The 20,968-nt window shown below is 39.5% G+C and overlaps 1 protein-coding gene across 8 annotated transcripts in view; it reads left to right on the forward strand.

Annotated features, from left to right (window-relative positions):
* SLC25A26 (solute carrier family 25 member 26) overlaps window positions 1-20,968 on the forward strand; it is a 119,100-nt gene that overhangs the window by 18,843 nt on the left and 79,289 nt on the right. For 6 of the 8 annotated variants that reach the window (XM_043443554.1, XM_043443560.1, XM_043443559.1 and 3 more), the window contains 2 exons: window positions 9,490-9,594; window positions 10,824-10,871. The exons of 1 other annotated variant lie outside the window; for it this stretch is intronic. In XM_043443554.1, the coding sequence (XP_043299489.1) occupies window positions 9,490-9,594; window positions 10,824-10,871 (153 nt within the window). The remainder of the gene's footprint in view (window positions 1-9,489; window positions 9,595-10,823; window positions 10,872-20,968) is intronic. One more of the 8 variants, XM_043443555.1, reaches the window with a different exon arrangement.

Below are 20,968 nucleotides of genomic sequence, written 5' to 3' on the forward strand. Positions count from 1 at the left end.
CAGTCTTCCAAGGCAATAAAAATCAAAGCAAAACTAAACAAATGGGATCTGTCAAACTTAAAAGCTTTTGCACAGCAAAGTGAAGGTGTATGTTGCTCAGTCTTGTCCAGCTCTTTGTGACCCCGTGGACTGCAGTCTGCCAGGCTTCTCTGTCCATGGAATTCTCCAGGCAAGAATACTGGCATGGATTGCCATTTCTTTGTCCAGGGGATCTTCCCGACCCAGGGATCGAACCCGGGTCTCTTGCATTGCAGGTGGATTCTTTACCGTCTCAGCCACCAGAGGAAATCATAAACAAAACAAAAAAACTTCCTGTGGACTTGGAGGAAGTATTTGCAAACAGTGTGACTGACAAGAGCTTAATTTCCAAAATACACAAACAGTTCATACAGCTCAATAGCCAAACAACAACAAAAAAAGGCAATCAAAAAATGGGCAGAAGACCTAAATAGACATTTCTCCAAAGATGACATCCAGGTGACCAGTAGGCACATGAAAAGGTGCTCGACATTTTTAATTATTAGAGAAATGCAAATCAAAACATCAGTGAGGTATTAGCTCACACTGGTCAGAATGACTGTCATGAAAAAGTCTACAAATAGTAAATGCTGGAGGGGGTGGAGAGAAGGGAACCCTACTATGCTGTTGGTAGGAATGGAAATTGGTGCATCCACTATGGAAAAAGAGGCAGTTCCTTAGAAAACTGAAAACAGAGTTGCCCTGTGATCTAGCAATCCCACTCTTGGGCATATATCTGGGGAAAACTGTAATTCAAAAAGATACATAAACCCCAGTGTTCATAGCGTCACTCTAGTAGCCAGGATGTAGAATCAATGTCCATGTCCATCAACAGATGAATGAATAAAGGTGTAGTGTATATATATACATGTACATGTAAATGTATGTATTATGTATAATACCATAAAGAACTATGGTGCTGGGAAAGACTCCCGGGAAAGATTGAGGGCAGAGGGAGATGAGGGTGTCAGAGGACGAGATGGCATCTTTGATGCAGTGAACATGAACTTGCAAACTTCGGGAGATGGTGAGGGACAGGGAGGCCTGGTGTGCTGCAGTCCTTGGGGTCACAAAGAGTTGGACATGACTGGGCAATTGAACAATACACACAGTGGAATATTACTTAGCCATAAAAACAAAATAATGCTATTTGCAGCAACATGGTGGGCCTAGAGAATATCATACTAAGTAACGTCAGAGAAAGATAACATGATATCACTTATATGTATAATTTAAAAAATAATACAGATGAAGTTATTTACAAAATAGAAACAGACATAGACAACAAACTTAGAGTTACCAAAGGGGAAAGGGTGAAGAGATAACTTAGGAGCTGGGGGTTAGAAGATAAAACAACGATATATAAAATAAACAACAAGGACCTATTGTATAGCACAGGGACCAATATGCAATGTCTTACACTAAACTATGATGGAAAAGAATCTGATAAAGGATATATATATATAAAACTGAATCACTTCGTTGTAGCCGAAAGTAATACAACATTGTAAATCAATTATACTTCAATGAAAAAATTCTGGAGATGATAATTAAAAGATTTGGGTTTTACCCTTGCTTCCTAGGGCAAGTAGTTCCCTGACCTTCATTAACTTCTGTCTCAGATTTATACATTAAATACTGACATAATTAGCTTCTAATATGAAATTAATATTTTTAGTCTGTTTATTAAGCTTCCTATGGAAAAGTCTTAAGTCAGGTATTTTTTTGTGTGTGTAAACTGTGTTGAAGTAGTTGGGTAAAAGATAGTGTTAATAGAAGTTACTGTGGGTGATACCCAGCAAGTTTGAAGAGGGTTTCAAGAGTGAGAGATTGGAGGTGAGACTGTTAATGACTGGCAAGTGATGTGTGGAGGTGTGGGGCTTGGGTAGGGCAATGAGAGAACCAGGGTGTTTTAGCAGCTTCTTTCTCTCTCCTTTTTCTCTGCCTTCACTCATTTTACCTAATATCAGACCGAAGCTAACTGTGATTTTCTTTGCTTTCATACGCTTACTCTTAGGACTTGTAGTTTTGCATCTTGGTGTTCCTTGAATACTAAAAGATATTCTGCTCCCCATTTCAAAAATAAAAACATATCAGAAGAGTTTTTATTTATGTCAAAGAAAGAAAAGTCTTGGTAGCAACTTTCATGTTGTAATCATTCTCAATCTGAAGTTCATCAGAGTTTTGGTGTATTAAATTCTCCTGAGGTCAGTATTGTATTTGAACGTTGATAAAAAAAAAAAGAGATATGTATTTTCTTTATGAAAAGCCTTATTTGTCTTGTCTTTCGATAGAGCTTTAACATATACAACATTTTGGGGTTTAATGAAGATGTCACCTTCCCTGTGTCATTGATTCACACTGAACCCCAGGCATCTGAGGAAAGGATGCTCTGAAGAATGGAAATACCCCAAGACCCTCAGACAACATTGCCTTTATTTCCTTTGATGCAGCCATGAGTTTGTAGCATGTTTTTGTTCCTGTGCAATGAAATATTCTGTTGGGGCTCAGATTCAAATCTAAGAAAGATCAGAGTTAATAGAAAACCAAATGGAAGGCAAGGGAGCTGCTGAAGGAAATAGAAGCATTACTTTGTGGCCTCTTAGGCCAAAATTGCCGTGCCAGGGAAGTCAGGAAGCCATGCTGGGTGCTTTGTACCTCTTCTGTTAGTTAGATTGTTTTTCGTCTGGGAACCTTTACAAAATTTCTCTTCTGCTGCTGTATTTTTAAGAAATAAAAATACAACATAAGAACATGGAGGGTTATGAAGCATGAAGTTCCATAAATATTAATGCTGAGGCACAAAAGTGGACAATTCCTATTTTCTTGACATATTGGGGTCGTATTTCACTCTTGACCTCTTGAGTTGAAAAATACAAGGAGTTAGCGTACCCTTTTCTTTCTTTTCTCTTTCTTATTTATTTTTCATTTCTATAATGAGTTTTAGATGCTGGGAACTGCCCTGTAAGGTTCATGTAAGTTTCAGTGGACTTTATTTTCTATCCTGGCTTATAAATATGGCTTTAGAAGTTTGCACTCTCACCAAAAATAACATAATTTATATCCAGTTTTAGTTAGTCGTAAGCTATTTAATGTGTGTGTGTTAAAATTGAAACTAAATGTTTTTGTCAGGGCTAATAAGTAGGATTGTTTCTAAAAGTGTGTTTTAAGCAGTCCTTTGATTTTATTTTGTCCCTCACTTAAAATCTTTGGTTCAAAACAAATGTTTTTGCCCTTTGAAATTATGTTAAAGAAACTTACGAAGTAATCATACATGTTCACTGTAGAGAATTTAGAAAATGCAAGTGGGCAGAGAAGGCGAACGTCGCCTATAATCCCACTCTTGTTTTTTCTGTTCTTTTTGTAATTATTGATACATATAAAAATAGTCTATTCAGTTCAAAGGAAGAAAATGCATTTAGAAGATTCTGAAGTATTGGTAATGTTTTTCTGTGGAAATGATTAATTTTTGACATTTCCCCTCTTCTTGGGTAGTTTTATTTACTTTCTACATAAAGTAACACCAAAAAATGATAGATGCAGTTTTGTCGATTAAACCTAAAATCAACTTGGAAAAGATAAACTAGAGCATTTCGTGTCCCCTGCCCCACCCCTGTTGATTCCAGTTGATTAGTAAAATTAATGCATGTTTTTGCCCTCAGATTATTTATGTTTAGTAGGAGAGAAAGCAGTATATTTTCAAAAACTATATGGCATAAGTTAAGTGAAAAATTTTCAGTTGAAATCTTTTTTTTGGGGGGATGAGAATAGTCAGGAAATAGTTTATTTGGAGAATAAAGAGAATCTTTGGGCTTCTCTGGTGGCTGAGACGGTAAAGTGTGTGTTCACAATGTGGGAGACCTGGGTTTGACCCCTGGGTTGGGAAGATCCCCTGGAGCAGGAAAGGGCAGCCCACTCCAGTACTCTTGCCTGAAGAATCCCATGGATGGAGATCTTTTTGAGCTTATAAAAGAGAAAGTATAATGGGCAAAAATTAAGAATTATAGAAATCAAAACCTAAAAGGGTATGATGAAGATTTCTAGTACAAGTCAAATAAGGAAAGCTAGACCCTAGAAGGTGATGGGAATGCTTGAGAGTTCACTGACACAGCTGGGACCACTGACTAGGTCTGAAGCCCTTCACCCGGACTACTGCTCATCCCCTCCTTGGAGCCCAGTCCTGAATGAACAGCGCAGTGTGGATGCAGAATGGTACCCCGTGCTGAGGGCAGCTCAGTTAAAGGGATGCTGTCCCAGTGGTGCAGGCATGTGCCTGGGCCCCTGGCTCTTCCTTCTTCATAGTCTCGGGGGTTTTCATGTGTCATCCCATTTCTTTCCTAAATTGTCAACCTCTGCTTTGCTGTTACAACTTTCCCTCATCCTACCTACAGATGTTTTTACCATCCTAAACTGTCTCTCCTAATGTCTCCCGCAGCTTTCTTTAGGAGTTGTCCACACTTGCCCGTCTCTATCTCTGAATCACTTGTGAATTCACTGTAATTCAGTGTGAATTCACTCTCCTGGCCCAGCCCTCCACTGAAACCATTCTTGGTACCTTCACTAGCCCTAATGTGTGCACTGGTTGAGACCTGTGACCCATTATTCTGGAAATTTTCCTCTGAGACTTCTGGTCCCCTTGACTATCAGCGGTCGCGTAGCATTCTTGGTTGCTTGCAGTTGAAATTGATCTTGGCTATCGTGTGAGAAAAAAGGTTGGTGTTTGGAAAGTTGGCAGACATTGCTGCTTTCTCTTTCTCCCTTGATTTGCTTTGGGTGGCAATGTCCCTAACCCTTTTCTTGATCTACATATTCTCAGCCTTCTTAAGAGGGGTGGCCATGTCACACAATGATGGTCAAGTGGACACCCACTAGGGGGCTTCTGAAAAAAAAAAAAAGAAGAGACCTTTTCTTCTTGCCTGGAATCCAGTTGTATGACTGGGTTATGCTGGAGGATTTTGAGTCACATAACTCATGAGGCAGCAAGCCTGTGGATGGAAGGCCAACACGCCAGCGCTGGCAGAGAAGAAAGAGAAAGAGCATGGATTCTAGCTCACTTTGTAGAGGTTCTGCACTAAATGTTGACCAAAATACTTGTTAGATGACAACTTAATGTCATTTATTGCCCAAGCCACTAGTTGGTGTTTTGCTGCTTTATCCAAAAGAGATTCTGTAATTGACTCAGAACACTGTTTGATGGCTCTTAGAATAGGTGGAAGACTGGAGAATGAGGGAAATGAATGGGAAGGGAAGCCATGGCAAGGACCCCAGTCAGGCCTGTATCTTAGGGTCAGTACAGTTAGGATGCTGCCCCCGGCACTGCCCGCTGGCTGCCCCTGGACCCTGGACCTTGGATGTTGCTCTCTTGGTAGCCCCAGAACAGTACTGTCCAACAGAAAGACTCTATAAGACACTGGTGTAATTTGACTTTTTCTAGTAACCACGTTAGAAAAGTGAAAAATAAAAAGCTAGCTGGATGATTTTAATACATGTTCTCAACCCACACGTATCCAGAGTATTAACCTTTCGACATGTAATCAGTATAAAAGAATTATTAATGGGGTATTTTGCATTATTTTTTGACACTAAAGCGTTCAGTCCCCTGTGTGTGTTGTGTTGAAGCACCTTTCACTGGGGTGTGCGCCTCTGCCGGCGCTCTGTGGCCTCAGGTGCTCGCGGCTCGGCTTGGCCCGTGTCGCTCAGGATGCAGACCCTCGGGTGGGAGTAGCTGGCAGTTAAGCCTAAGTTGGTGCCATGGCCGGGGAGGAGAGGGACTGACACCTTCTGTTTTCTCCAGCAGGGGAGCCTCTCACACACGAGCGTTGAAAACTGGGCAGCCACAGAAGACCAGTGTTCACTGCAGCAGTTTTTTCCTTCTCATTTGTCTGAGCGAGTCTTTTTGTCTGCTTTTTAAGAATGGGTATTCCTCAGGATTCCGTTCTTGACCTTCTGACCGTCCCTTTTTGCCTTCTACTTAGGTAGTTTAATTCACTCTCTTGATTCCAGCTACCACTTAATGCTGATGATTTCTATGTCTGTATCTCTAGCCCTGTTACTTTCTAGCTTTAGTCAGATACTAATTTCTTGACCAGATAGAGCCCCTTACATGTGCCACAGACTTCTCAACGTTTCGCAGTCTGAACTCTAAACCTGTTTTCCTCCTCTGACCCCTGGTCTCATTTAACAGCACCACTATATTGACCTCTCTTATCAGTCACCGGGTCCTTTCGTTTAACTCCTGACTCAAATTTCCTTCTTTTATGAACCGTATTCATGTCCCGATATCTTCTACAGAACTGTTGTAGCAGTCTTAGAGCTTGTCTTTTGCTTTCTTTTTGTCTTTCCTCTTTGCCTTTTACCATTCTCTCTCATCCTCCAAGTATTCTCCTACCTGCTGCAGCCAGAGTGATGTTCCTAAAGCACACACAGGTTATCATTCTTCTGCCTAAACTTTGTGTGTGTATTTTATGTATTTTTTTTTTAATTGAAGCATAGTTGATGTAAAGTATTATGTAAGTTACAGGTGTCCAATACAGTAGTTTACAACTTTTAGCGATTATACTCCACTTATAGTTATTGTAAATTATTGGCTATGTTCCCTGTTTTGTACAGTTTATCCTTGTTGCTTATTTTTTTCCTTGTACCTTATTTTATATCTGATAGTTTGTACCTCTTAATCCTCTACCACTATAACACCCCTCCCCCAACGTCCTCTCCCCATTAGTAACTACTGAGTTATTCTGTACCTGTGAGTCTGCTTCCTTTTGTTATATTCACTGGTTCATTGTATTTGTTTTTTTTAGATTCCACATGTAAGTGGTATGGTACTGTATTTATCTTTCTCTGTTTCACTTCACTCAGCACAATGCCCTCCAAGTCTGTCTGTGTTGCTGCTGCAGATCTGCCTAAACTTTTCCAGTTGTTGCCGTTGTCTGTGCATTGAAGCCCAGCCTCTGTGTGTGGCACAGGGCCTCCTTGCTCGGCCATCTGTTCAGTCTTACTCCCCATTACTTCTGACCTTAAAGTTGAAGTTTTGGTGGTGTGGAATGGGTTGGGTGAGTGTACACTGTGGAACGCTGAGGGATGACTCTGTTACCCTGAACACCCTGCTTTCATACTTGTGTGCTTTTCTGTTTCCACTCCCCATCATGCCCTTTTTACCTTTCTTCGCCAGCTAATTCTTGCTCATTTGGAAGGCTCTCTGAAGGCATAATATCTGACAGTTTTCGTTTTCCCTCAGTTTGGAAGTTGGACTAAATACTCCTCCTTTCCATTTGCTATGATACATGTCTCTGCCTCTTTGAAGTTTTATTCTATTTCTTGCCATGTATTGCTGAAACTATTATGTGACTGTGGGTGCTTTGAGGTCAGGGCAGCTTCTTAGTCTTCTTTACCAGGCAGTTTCTTGTGCTGTATCTGGCTGCATCTGTTTTCGTTGAACTGAATCAGGTAAATGTGAAAGGAGGCTATGGGTGGAAAGATAAACTGGCCCGAATTGCAAATAGCTTTGCAGACAAAAAGCATTCAAGTGATTGATGAATGAGGAAAAACAAGGTAAATACTATTGTTTTGTACGTCTTGTCCGTTTGGGGAGAAAAGTGACTTGAGGTCGTTAATCCCTTGTTACCTTGTTAGAGCAGTTGGAGTGCACCACATAAAGCCCTGTTCCTTCTGAGCTGCGATTCAGAGGTGATGTGGCCCTGTTAGCTGACCCCGTGACATCTGGAGTCACCTCACATAGCATCTCTGTTCCTTGTGTCCTAGGGTTGCTGAGACCTACGTCTGTCCTGTGTCTGCTTTGCTCTGGCTGAGGTGAATACGAAGGAAGGATTTGCTCGTGTTTATGCCTAGAGTGGGCGTTGGCAAAGCATTGCCTATTTTTATAAATAAAGTTTTATTGGAACACAGTTGCACCATTTGATTACAGATTACTATCTTTGCTGCTTTGTGTTCCCACAGCATAGTTCAACTGTAGTGACAAGAGATCGTGTGGCTTGCAAAGTCTAAAATATTTACTGTTTGATTGTTTATATAAAAAGTTTGATGATTTGTACCTTTGTCGTTGCTGTTATTTGGTCACCAGGTCGTGTCCAACTCTTTGTGACCCCATGGACTGTAGCCCGTCAGGCTTCTCTGTCAGTGGGATTTCCCAGGCACCAATAGTGTGGATTGGGTTGTCATTTCCTTCTCCAGTGGATCTTCCTGACCCAGGGATTGAACCCAAGTCTCCTGCATTGGCAGGCAGATTCTTCACTGCTAAACCACTGGGGAAGCCCAGTTTGTACCTTAACATTAAGAGCTGCTTAATATTAGAAAGACAAAGCCTTATATAACACCCAAATTGCGTCATAATTTCAAATTAGGAATTAGGAGACTGCAGGTTGAAAATGGCAAGTATCCTATTTGATGGTATGGTTTTCTTAAATTTTTTGTTTTTATTTCCATTTTGTTGCATGTGTTATTGAAGAAAGAGTGTCCACATTTTTTATTGTGCCTCATATATATGAAATACATATTCTGAAAGTTTTAAAATTAATCTCAACCATATACAAAACACTGAACACCAGAGTCAGGTGTGTGAATTCTGAGTTGGAGAAAAAATTTGTATCCTTGGCAGACTGCTTGGTCTGTGGAGGCTTAAACATAGGACTTCCATTATAGCAGTTTAAAACACCAGTTTATATGTCTCCCTCCCTGTTCCCTGCTGCCTTCTGTCCTCCAGTGGGCAGAGTCCCTTCTGATATGGCCAGTTCTTTATTGTTAACTGTTTCTCTAAAGATAAGTGGGCTACTGAAAGCAGAGTCCTGGAAGTGTGAGATTGAGGCGCTGTGTAACTGACGCTGGCAGGTCCCCAAGGGTGATGTTATCGTTATTTGTTGGCTGGTCTAGTCAACAAATGGTATGGACCAGGCAGGACCTAGGTCTGCTCAAATGCTGGAGCCCAAGAGTGCCTGGGGTTACTCCTCAGCTGTTGAGTGGTGGGGAGGTCAGGGCTGCTGGAGCTGTGAGCAGGTTGAGGCTGGGAATGGAGTGGAATGGAAGATTGGGGTTATCAGCTGAATTTTCAGTCTTGCCTCTGTCATTGTGTATTACTCCAGTAAAGCTAAGGCACTTTTGATTCATTCATCAAGCAGACATGTTTGAAATAGCTGTTGTGTGAACGCCAGAGGCCCTGCTAGGTGTTGGGAGTTCAGAATGAGTACGTGAGCTCCTTCCCATGGAGGGATTTATAGACAGGTGTGCTTGGAGCAGTGAGGCAGGAGGTGGGAGGATCCCCACAGAACAATGCGTGTCCATTAGTGCTCTGAGTGTTTTAGGTTAAAAAAGAAACAAAAACAGAAAACCCTTTTAATGTCTTGCAGTGAGCACTGTACATTATGCTTTTCTTTAACTGCATTTTTTGCTTACGAAAAAATTTCCACTCTGATAACAATTACTTCACTTTAAGGATATAATTAAATTTATGTATTTTAGGTTGCCTGCCTGATTCGAGTTCCTTCTGAAGTAGTTAAGCAGAGGGCACAAGTATCTGCTTCTTCAGGAACATTTCACATTTTCTCTAACATCTTATGTCAAGAGGTGAGAATATGTGTGTTTTTTATGGCTGCATCGAGTCTTAGTTGTCGCATGAGGGATCTAGTTCCCTGACCAGGGATCGAATCTGGCCCCCTGCATTGGAGCACAGTCTTAGCCACTGGGCCACCAGGAAAGTCCTGAGAATGTTTTTAAGCTCTCATATTGAGGATATTTTATTGTAGCTGATAGGAACATTGTGGCCTGACCCAGGAGCCTTAGAGCTTAAGGCTAAATTTATTGTCCAGTTATAGCAACTGTTAATGCTGAGATTATCTTTGCCTTTCCATTGTTTTCAATTTCTTATTTTCAATTTTATTTCTTTTTCAAATTTCTAAACAAATACACCATTAAGTATGTGCCCTACATTGTAATCAGCCTGTCGTTCTTTGGGAATCAGAAATAGAATAAATAGTGAATATATAAAGTGAATAAGGATGTATTAAAACATCACTACAGAATTTGAGGACCATGGAAGAGACCTGTGGTAATCATGTCATAATATTTATATATACTTGTAATTCGTCTTATACTGGTTCATGTTAAACTGTGGGTCAGAAATCATGCTTGCTGACCGTGTGACTGGGGACCATTGAGCTGCTTTTCTTTATAGTTTGTACAGAAGGCCCCCCCCCCGCCAATCTTTTTTTTAAAATGAAAATCAATCTCATGAAAATTTCAGTGAGTCCAGGTTTTAGGGGAGTTATTTTTAATAATCTCAATGTCTCCTCATCGAGGTGTGAATGAGATCAGTCCAGGGAAGGGTCCCTGTTGAATCATGTAGGTAGTTAAATAGATCAAGGCTTGCCCAGAGGTATTTATCACTTTTGAGAGATTATTTATGAATTTATCATGTCTGATGATTGAAAATATGAAATATAAATATAATTGTTTTTATATGAAAGGATAGCATTCTGTGTGTATTTGCATTTGTTTATTTAAAACATCTCAAGTATTTTTTTTCCAAGAGACGAAATGTTGAAAACTAATAAAGCTTAGTTGAATTGTAGTCAGCTTTATTACTTTATTATAGATACTCTTATTTGAAAGGAAGCTAACCTGAGCTTTATGTACCTTAGGCCGGTTTAGGACCTTTAACCTCTTGGAGAATTGTGGTCATTCTGAATATTTTAAAACTCAAACTTTAGAAAAAGTTAATCTGCTTTATGCAGAGTGTTGTTTAGAAGTTGCTGCTATTCTGACTTTCTGAGCTCTTGGCTTTTTATTTGTTTCAGGGCATCCAAGGATTATATCGAGGCTACAAAAGCACTGTTTTAAGAGAGGTAACTAAGTTAATTTCTAATATTGAAGTATAAGAGAATGATATGCTTTGTTCAATAAATTTATTTGGAGAGACTGGTTTAAAAAATTACCAAGGGAAATTATCAATCACTGTGTAGTTTTTTCTTTTTTTTGTTTAATTTTTAAGGTGTGGGATTAAAAAAACAGTATTTTTATTTTTGACTGGTCTGGCTGTTCGTGGGCTTTCGCTAGTTGTGACGAGCTGGGGCTTCATGTTGTGCTGGCTTCTGTTGATGAAAGAATGGAGTGCACTAGGGCACACGGGCTCCATAGCGTTTGTCTTCAGTAGTTGCAGCACATAGTCTTAATTGCCCCATGGTATGTGAAAACTTCTGGACCAGGGATCAAACCTGTGTTCCCTCCATTGGCAGGTGGATTCTTAACCACTGGACCACAGGGAAGTCCACTGTTATCTTGGTTCTGAGTTGGTCCCACTGAAAGAGCAACCCCAATGGTCAGAATTACCCATCCTATAGCTTCATGTTTATCTAAGGTGGCTACTTGGCCACCACAGCTGACATAGTAAGAAATGGCTCCTAAGGGTAAGATATCAAGTTAATTACTGTAATACACAAAAGGAGTGATAAGATGGTCATGAAAGAAGCACTGTGGGAGACAAGTGTCTCAAAAGTCTGTTTTTATATGAAAAATTGTACAGTGAGCTCTTTTCTTATCTTCCTGATGACAAAACACGATGTATTAGAAAGTTCAGTCTGGACTGGAGTGCTGGCCCGGCCCGAGTTTCTCAGTACAGTGTGCCTTGCAGCAAGCCTCCTAGCTTCAAAATTCTGAGGTTCAGTATGTGGTCAGTGTCCTTTTTTCTTTGGTTGAAAAAAGCAAAGTATTTTAGTATGTATGTTACTGCAGAAAACATGTTTTAATTTTTTCTGCACATGCAAGAGGCAACTTTTGTTTGTTTGTTTTTGTTGTTGTTTTACTTTTTTTTTAGATGATTTTTTTAAGATTGAAGGATAATTGCTCTACAATGTTGTGTTGGCCTCTGCCACACAATGCAAATCAGTCATAAGTCTCTATATACTCCCTCCCAGAAGAGGCTATTTTGAAGTTTAAAAGTTGATTTATAGATAAGGTGGCCTTTGGAATATAAGAGAAGTCTTTGTTTGGTTTGGGACGTAAGTTGGTATCTTTTTTTTTTTTTTAATGAGTTTCAATCCTAGACTTTTTTTTTTTTGAGGTATAATTGACAAATTGTGAGGCATTTGAAGTATACAGTGTGATGATTTGATACAGGCATACGTTGTGAAAAAGATTAGGACATAATTTTCTATTAAAATGCAAAAGAGAATCTGCGTACCTCTCCTTGAATCCTTATTTTCTGTTTGGATTTCCCTTGGATGCTAAAATGTTCTCATTTATAAAAATGTGTTTAGTTTAAATATGTATTGTCACAATTAGAAAATTGAAATTCTTTGGAATCTGAATTTTATTCCCAGGTAGTTTTTTTATTTTGTCTTATTTGTTTGTTATTAGTACAATCTTCTTTATGAAACACCAGCACTGTTATGTGTTATTTGAATCTTTGATTTCTATGAAGTAATAACCTTTAGTGCAGTGGTGGTGTTGATGTATATCTTTGAAAAACTTCTTTTGAAGGCAGACTGAATGTTTCAAAATTAAGTTATTTGTGTGAAGATGACTTCTGCCTTTCAAAATAACCATCTTCTTTCTGTACTTATTTTCTGACTCACTAAACACTTGTTATTTACTCAGGTTTCACCTGGGTGCAGGAAAAAGAGAGGTGGGCAATAGATCTCTTTTTTATTTTTCTGTGAGATGCCGAATGAATGAATGTATTTACCTGCCAGAGAATACTCATTGTGCATACAAATAGATAAAACATGGTTACAACTGCATTCTGTTCTTTTAAAAATTTGTTTTGACGTACGTCACACTAGTAATTAATTTCTAGGCTGCAGTTCTTGCTAAAAGTGTGACCCTGTTGAGATGACTTTGTTTACTCAAAATGGCAGTGGTTTGCTGAAAATTTAATTGGGGTCTTCTGCATTATGCATTTTCATAAAAGATCCTTCAGAATTGATTTTAGTTGAGGTATTGCTTTTGTATGGATTCTCAGAGAGAATGAGAGAAGAGTTATTGCCAAATGAAACATAGCTTCTTCTCAAAATGAGAAAAATAAGAAGTGATGTATCTTCTTTAAACAAATTTTTTTCATTATAAATAGTTTCAGTTTTTACATTGTTCTGACATCAGTATAAGATCTTTTCACCAAGAGCTTGTTTTGATTGTTTCAATAAGAAAATACATTGAAGCCTTAGTGAGAATCACGAGGAAACTTATACATTTATTCTGTGTGCGGTTTTTGTTTAAAATAGTTTTATCTCCCTCACAGTAGCCCATTAGAATGAAATTGAAGTTTGAATCCATACCTTATAAGATAGATCATGTGTATTCTTTAGATTTTGTGAATGCTGTCACATGATTTTTTCTACATTTGATGTTTGTGGAGATTGCATGCTTATCCCTTATGTTCTCCTAAATTATTTTAGTTACTGTGAATTTTAGACAGAGTCTAAGCAAGGGCAACTGATTATACTCTTTATCTCACCCTTTCAGTATTCATTTTCCTCATGATCTAGCCCAGATTACCTGTGGCCAAGCATTGGGGGGCAGTGTGGTTATTTCAGTAACGTGGACATGGGGAGTAAAGTCACAGCAGCCTCTGTAGCCAGGCTGGTTTCAGAGGGTCCATTGACCCAGACATGGCATATTAAAAAGCAGAGACATTACTTTGTCAACAAAGGTCCGTCTAGTCAAAGCTATGGTTTTTCCACTAGTCATGTATGGATGCGCATACATGACTGAACTGAACTAAGCATCAAGATCTATAGGAGGCACTTGATGTGGATCTCTTCATTTAATTTGCATGATAACTTCAGTATAATTAAAACTATCAGTTCACAATAAAGGAATAAACTCACTCTCAGATACATATTCATATGCCCAGTCTCACTTAAAATTACAGTGAGATCACTTCTCACCTCTGAGATTGCTAGTACCATTGGTAAGTGTGAAAGTGTTAGCCGCTTTAGTTGTGTCCGACTGTTTGAGACCCCATGGACTGTACCTTGCCAGGTTCCTCTGTCCATGGGATTCTCCAGGCAAGAATACTGGAGTGGGTTGCCATTCTCTTCTTCAGGGGATCTTCCCAACTCAGGGATCAATCTTTGTCTCCTGCACTGCAGACTGATTCTCTGCCATCTGAGTCAACAGCAAGGCACCAGCTGTAAAGTGGCTGCCCCCAACTGGCTTCCCCACAAGAATGTGAATCCTTTAGGGCAGAAGTGTTCTGTGTGGTGCCCAGCCCACACAGCAGGCACCTTTAAAAAGGAGTAGAATGTGTGGAGAAAACCCGTTTGTTGAGCTTAACTTACTGGAAACAACTTGCCTCTCTGTTTTCTTTTGCTACAGAAATTCCTTTCTAATTCACATCCAAGTTCGAGAGGCTGCTCTCCATACAACTTCTGGGTCCGTCAGTTCAGTTCAGTTACTCATTAGTGTCTGATTCTCTGTGACCCCATGGACTGCAGCATGCCAGGCTTTCCTGTCCATCACCAACTCCCAGAGTTTACTCAGACTCATGTCCATTGAGTTGGTGATGCCATCCCACCATCTCATCCTTTGTCATCCCCTTCTCCCGCCTTCAGTCTTTCCCAGCATCAGTGTCCTTTCTCATGAGTCAGTTCTTTGCATCAGGTGGCCAAAGTATTGGAGTTTCACTTTCAACATCAGTCCTTCCAATGAATACCCAGGACTGATTTTCCTTAGGATGGACTGGTTGGATCTCCTTGCAGTCCAAGGGACTCTCAAGAGTCTTCTCCAACACCACAGTTCAAAAGCATCAATTCTTCAGCACTCAGCTTTCTTTATGGTTCAACTCTCACATCCGTACACACTGGAGAAACCAAAGTTTTGACTAGATGGACCTTTGTTGGCAGAGTAATGTCTCTGCTTTTTAATATGCTGTCTCGATTGGTCATAACTTTCCTTCCAAGGAGTAAGAGTCTTTTAATTTCATGGCTGCAATCACCATCTGCAGTGATTTTGGAGCTCCAAAACATAAAGTCTCTCACTGTTTCCATTGTTTCCCCATCTATTTGCCATGCAGTGATGGGACCAGATGCCATGATCTTGGTTTTCTGAATATTGAGCTTTAAGCCAACTTTTTCACTCTCCTCTTCCACTTACATGAAGAGGCTCTTTAGTTCTTCTTTGCTTTCTGCGATAAGGGTGGTGCATCTGCATATCTGAGGTTATTGATATTTCTCCCAGAAATCTTGATTCCAGCTTGTGCTTCATCTAGTCCAGCATTTCTCATGATGTACTCTGCATATAAGTTTAATAAACAGGGTGACAGTATATAGCCTTGAAGTACTCCTTTTCCTATTTGGAACCAGTCTGTTGTTCCATGTCCAGTTCTAACTGTTGCTTCTTCATCTGCATACAGATTTCTCAGGAGATAGGTCAGGTGGTCTGGTATTCCCATCTCTTGAAGAATTTTCCACAGTTTGTTGTGGTTTACACAGTCAAAGGCTTTGGCATAGTCAATAAAGCAAAAGTAGATGTTTTTCTGGAACTCTGTTGCTTTTTTGATGATCCAACAGACCATGGCCCGGCCCATCAGAACTAGACCAAGTTTTTGCATCAGGAAGTTTCCATAAGCCTCTTATCCTTGTCCATCAGAGGGCAGACAGAATGAAAACCACAATCACAGAAAACTAACCAATCTGATCACATGGACCACAGCCTTGTCTAACTCAATGAAACTATGAGCCATGCCGTGTAGGACCACCCAAGACGGACAGGTCATGGTGGAAAGTTCTGACAAAACGTGGTCCACTGGAGAAGGAAATGGAAAACCACTTCAGTATTCTTGTCTGAGAACTCCATGAACAGTATGAAAAGGCAAAAAGATAGGACTCTGAAAGATGAACTCCCCAGGTCGGTAGGTGCCCAATATGCTACTGGAGGTCAGTGGAGAAATAACTCCAGAAAGAATGAAGAGACAGAGTCAAAACAAAAGCAACACCCAGTTGTGGATGTGACTGGTGATGAAAGTAAAGTCCTGAGGCTTAGGATATATTCAGAATATGTTAACTATGATTAATAGTATTCTTGGTAACTGAAAGGGCTTTTGACAGGAAATGACATCTCAGTGTGGAATGCCACTGTCTCTCACCAGCTCCTTGCCCTTGGCAAGTAACTTAACCTCTCTGAGCTCAGTTTGCCTGTGTGTATTTGGAACCTCATGTTGATTGTTCTTGGTGCAGTCTCATGAAGAAGGTGTTACAGCAGTATGGTCTGCCAAGACCAGCGATGAAGCAAGCTGCCTCTAGGCTGTGAGGTTCTTGAACAGGGATGCAGCCTTGTTCTGTCTGCATGTAAACGTGTGAATGCCATCTCATGATGATGAATAAACACTCATTGTGTTTGAACCAGAGGCTCACTAGCTATTATTGCTTAAAGAACTTCTCAGCTCCAATTGGAGAGTGCTTTATCCAAATGTCTTGTAGAATGAAGTTGTTTATTCAGTTAACAAATTGCAACCTGCAATTGATTTTGTGTTCACTGGCTACTTCTGTAGGAAAAACAACATATTGGTTATAATAATGTACAGTTACTCTAGTTGATGGTTGAACTGAGCAAAATTACTAATGTAAATGGGTTGGAAAATTTTTCATAGTTATTCTTTTTTAGGTCATGTTGATAATTTACTGGAATTTTTTCTCCAAATAAGCTAACCGACCAAGAGAAAGGCTTTCTTTCACAGATTGCAATAGTTGAACAATTTCTGTTGAAAAATGTTTTCAAGCAGCTGTGGCTGGAATTGTTACTTACCATTCTTAAGTCTGGGTACTGTTTCCTGCCGCCATGATAGTAAGAAGAGAGAGAAAGTATTCTCCGGTGAGAGCTTTGCCCCTTCTATCAGGCTTTGTATCTCTGTGTGTGTGTGTATGAAATTGTTTCCTTGGCTTTATCTCTTCCTTTCTCTTTTGGTTTGTTTCAGTTATGTCTGACTATGTGTAATTATGCCTGGTCTTCTCAGGCAGTCTTTAAGATCCACATGAAGATAGCAGTGGGATTTTTACCTCTTTGTATTATGTGCAGGCTCTGGGGGTCACACCTGCCACAAAGTCAGTGCTCAGTAATTACTTGTTGCTTTTTTCATTTAAGTTTGCTTGTGTTTTGTTCAGATGCTGTTAGACACCGTGACCATTTCAGAATGCTGGGGGACCTCTGAGGGAACTTGGAAGTACGCCGGGTAGGGGCTAAGCGTTTGGCATACCACAGTAGATCTTTGCACTAGAGCGGTCATGAAATACCAAAGAGTATATCCTTTTCTAAGATTTCTGTCTTCTTAAACCTTGAAAAAATAGTTTTTATAAAGCTGGTTTCATTAGAAGAGTAATTAATTCCCCCCCTTTCCCTTACCTCTTTAAGTAATTCACTTTAAAGGGGAAAAAACTGATTGTAAATCTTGGCAAACTTTTTTTTTCCCTGAACTTTTAATGTGAAATTGTTTTCAGTTAAAATCCAATGCAAACATATTGAACCTTGTTTTAATCCTACATAATTCATTTTATTAACTATGACCAAATAGAACATCTGTTAAAATTCCATAATGTTAGCTTCATGGGAAAAGAAAAAAAAGTCCGTTTGCTCTTGGAATCTGTCCATTGTTTTATTGTTCAGGCTTTCAGTAAATGTGTAATGAGACATTCTTATTAATGGGAATATTAAACAAATGAAAATGAAATATTGCCTTTAATCACAAGCGGTTTATAAAATGAGTCACCTAATTGCATTTACTTTATTATAACTTTACTGTAGAGATGGTCTATGAGGAATGAACAATACTTCATTCTTTAATCCAGAGAGTAAACTTGTTACTCCTCAAATATGGATTTCAGCCTACAGTTTTTCATCATCTCTTAAATAAACAAACAATTTTAGAAAGAACAATTTTGTAAAATTATCTTAATGTAGAAAGATTACTTTAGCCCCTCAGTGCATATTTTCTCATGTTTTGTTTACATGAAACCAGCTGCTATTTACTTTTCTCGTTCTTGGGACAAATTTCATTTGCGCTGTACAGTTTTGAAAAGGCTACATATTTCCATTGTTTCATGGTGGCCGTGTTGTCTAGAAGGGGTACCCGTTCATGTCTGTAGAGCTTCCGGAGAAGTAAATTAATAGCGAGAATCTTCAGCGGAAATGTAAGAAAAGCTGTTGAATAAAGGTGGAAACCATCTCTTATTTCTTCTTTTTAGATGTTAGCATCATATACCATAATATTGAAATAGCTGTGTATAGGGTGTATGTGTTTTCTCATCTCATGTGAAATATCCTGTCTCTTCACATTTGTGTGTTAATTTAGATGGCAGATTGTAAAGAACAGAAGATCTGACTATAGTGGCTGAACTAAAATATGGTTGTCTTAAAAAAAGAAAATTGTTTTTTCTCTTACACTGTAACAAGAAGTTTGGAGATGGGCCCTCTAATGCTGGTGTACTGGTTAAGTGATGGGCACCTAGAAACCAGGCTCTTTTCATTCTGCTTGGGGAACCCTAATACTCTGGCAGAGTTACTCATGATTACAAAATGGCTGCTGCGCTCCTGGGCTCGTGGCCCTCGTCCAGGCATGAAGTGGGAAGGGCAGGAGGCGTCATCCGTCACTCTGTTTACTTAGAAGACAGAAGGTTTCTTGGGCCAGGTGTCTCCAGCTCTCCTGAGTTGCATGGGCATTGAGATGTTTGTATACATTGCGGTTTTTCAGTGTGGTAGATAAAGGTGGGCACAGAGGGTGTCGGGACTACAGGTACTGAGTCTGCAGCCTACAACATCTGCCCTCTTCTCTCTATTCAAGTCTTTGTAGTTCAAACTCGGCTGCTTCAGAAAGGAAACAGTCTCATATACCCGTGACTTCAGTTGCGGATCCTGTTGTTCACATTCAGATCACTTGTCTGGACTACAGGTTTTTGGACATTTAATTCTACTTTGTAAATTTTGATATCTGTTCATTTTCTTTTTTTCTGTCACCTTTGTTTTTGTGGGCATAGTGTAGAAGCTTTTCTTCTAAAATCATTTGTCTGTAATCTTTAATTTGGAGATGGACTTTACTTCAAAATTACTTATTTTTCATACATTTTTTAATTTTAAAGTTAAGGTCTCAGAATACCTATATTGATATAGTCATATGTAGACACTTTCCTTAAAAAATAAATGTAAATCACAATTGAAGTAATAGCTAATGCTTACCAAGTATTTACGTTTCTGTGCTACATTCTTAACATGCATTATTTCACATACCCTCACACTGACCCAAAACACCATTCATTCTTTGTGGAAACTCAGGCTTAGCAAGGCTGTGGTTCGTCCAGAGTCTCACATCCAGTAAGGGAGGAAACCGAGGACTTGGAAGCTCATGACATTAGGCCCTGTGGTGAGCTATGTATTTTGCATTTTATACACAGACAAATTTTTCAGGAGAAGAAAATCATATTTAAATTTTAATACTCTATATTTTTTTATTTTTTCTCATTTTTAAACCTTTAAGTAGACATTAGTGCCAGGAGTTTGGGAAAAATAAGTCTCAGTGACTAGAGGTCTCCATGACATTAAAAGAAAAGTTAATTAGAGGATGTAAATAGAGAATGTGTTGATAGCGATGTTCATGGTGAATAGTGGCTTGTAAGTGCACATTATTCCATATGTTTGCATGATTTGTTCTTACCATTCAGGTGTTACTTCACATGTCCCTTCTCTGAGGGGCCTGCTGTGACCACTCTAGCTCACATACACCTGCCAAAACCCCTCCCGGTTACTTGGTACCAAGCGGGTACTATTTCTTATTTATGAATTTTTTTTTTTTTTGCCTGCCTTCCTTCACTGGAATATACTCTCTTTTGAGGGCAAGTGCTGCTTGCATGTTTTCTTCCCTACCATTAGTCCAACACCTAGCCGAGTCCTCGACATATAGCACACTCAGTATTCAGTGAATACAAATAAAGTACTTAATCACACATTTCAGAAGTAGACTAGTTTTAAATACTTAGATATTTAAAATCTCCATCAGATGCCCAGACTGAGATGTATGTGGCAAGAATTATGGAGTCCTAACTTAGTTCCCAGACCAGTTAGTGATTTTCTGCCATCTGAACTTTCTGCACTTCCAGTGAGCTTAATTTTCTCCTTGTCTTTTCTTATCACATTTCCTGGTATTCTTGAGCCTTCTACAAATAGCCCTTATTTTAATTTTGTCATTTCTTGTTAAGAGTTGGTCTTATGAATATTTTATATATGTAAAACTGTTTTTGAAATGACATGTGAAAATAGCAACTTATTCATGAAGAAAGTCTTTTATCAGCTATTGCAACTCACAGTGAACACTGGCTAGAAATGACTCTTGAGGCTCTTAGGGTTGTCTGCTGTCTTACGGCGGAACAAGCACCGTCTTATAAGAGATAGTAAGAGAAACTTTGTGTATTAAGTAATCCAGATGTGCAGGTAAAATCTTGAATGTTTATGTGTAAATCAAGGATTGTGGTTGCAGGGAGTCCTATAAAAGAACTATTGGAAATGCTTACCTGTGGGTTTTGTTGTCTGGAGCACATTACCCTGGGAACATACAATGATAACAGTTACAGTTTGAATTCTGGGCTTGTACTTGTGTTCAGTTCAGTTCAGTCACTCAGTCGTGTCCGACTCTTTGCGACCCCATGAATTGCAGCACGCCAGGCCTCCCTGTCCATTACCAACCCCCAGAGTTTACTCAAACTCGTGTCCATTGAGTCGGTGATGCCATCCAACCATCTCATCCTCTGTCGTCCCCTTCTCCTCCTGCCCCCAATCCCTCCCAGCATCAGGGTCTTTTCCAATGAGTCAACTCTTCGCATGAGGTGGAGAAAATATTGGAGTTTCAGCTTCAGCATCAGTCCTTCCAGTGAACACCCAGGACTGATCTCCTTTAGGATGGACTGGTTGGATCTCCTTGCAGTCCAAGGGACTCTCAAGAGTCTTCTCCAACACCACAGTTCAA

Source organism: Cervus canadensis, chromosome 22, assembly GCF_019320065.1.
Source record: "Cervus canadensis isolate Bull #8, Minnesota chromosome 22, ASM1932006v1, whole genome shotgun sequence".
NCBI classification, from domain to species: Eukaryota; Metazoa; Chordata; class Mammalia; order Artiodactyla; family Cervidae; genus Cervus; species Cervus canadensis.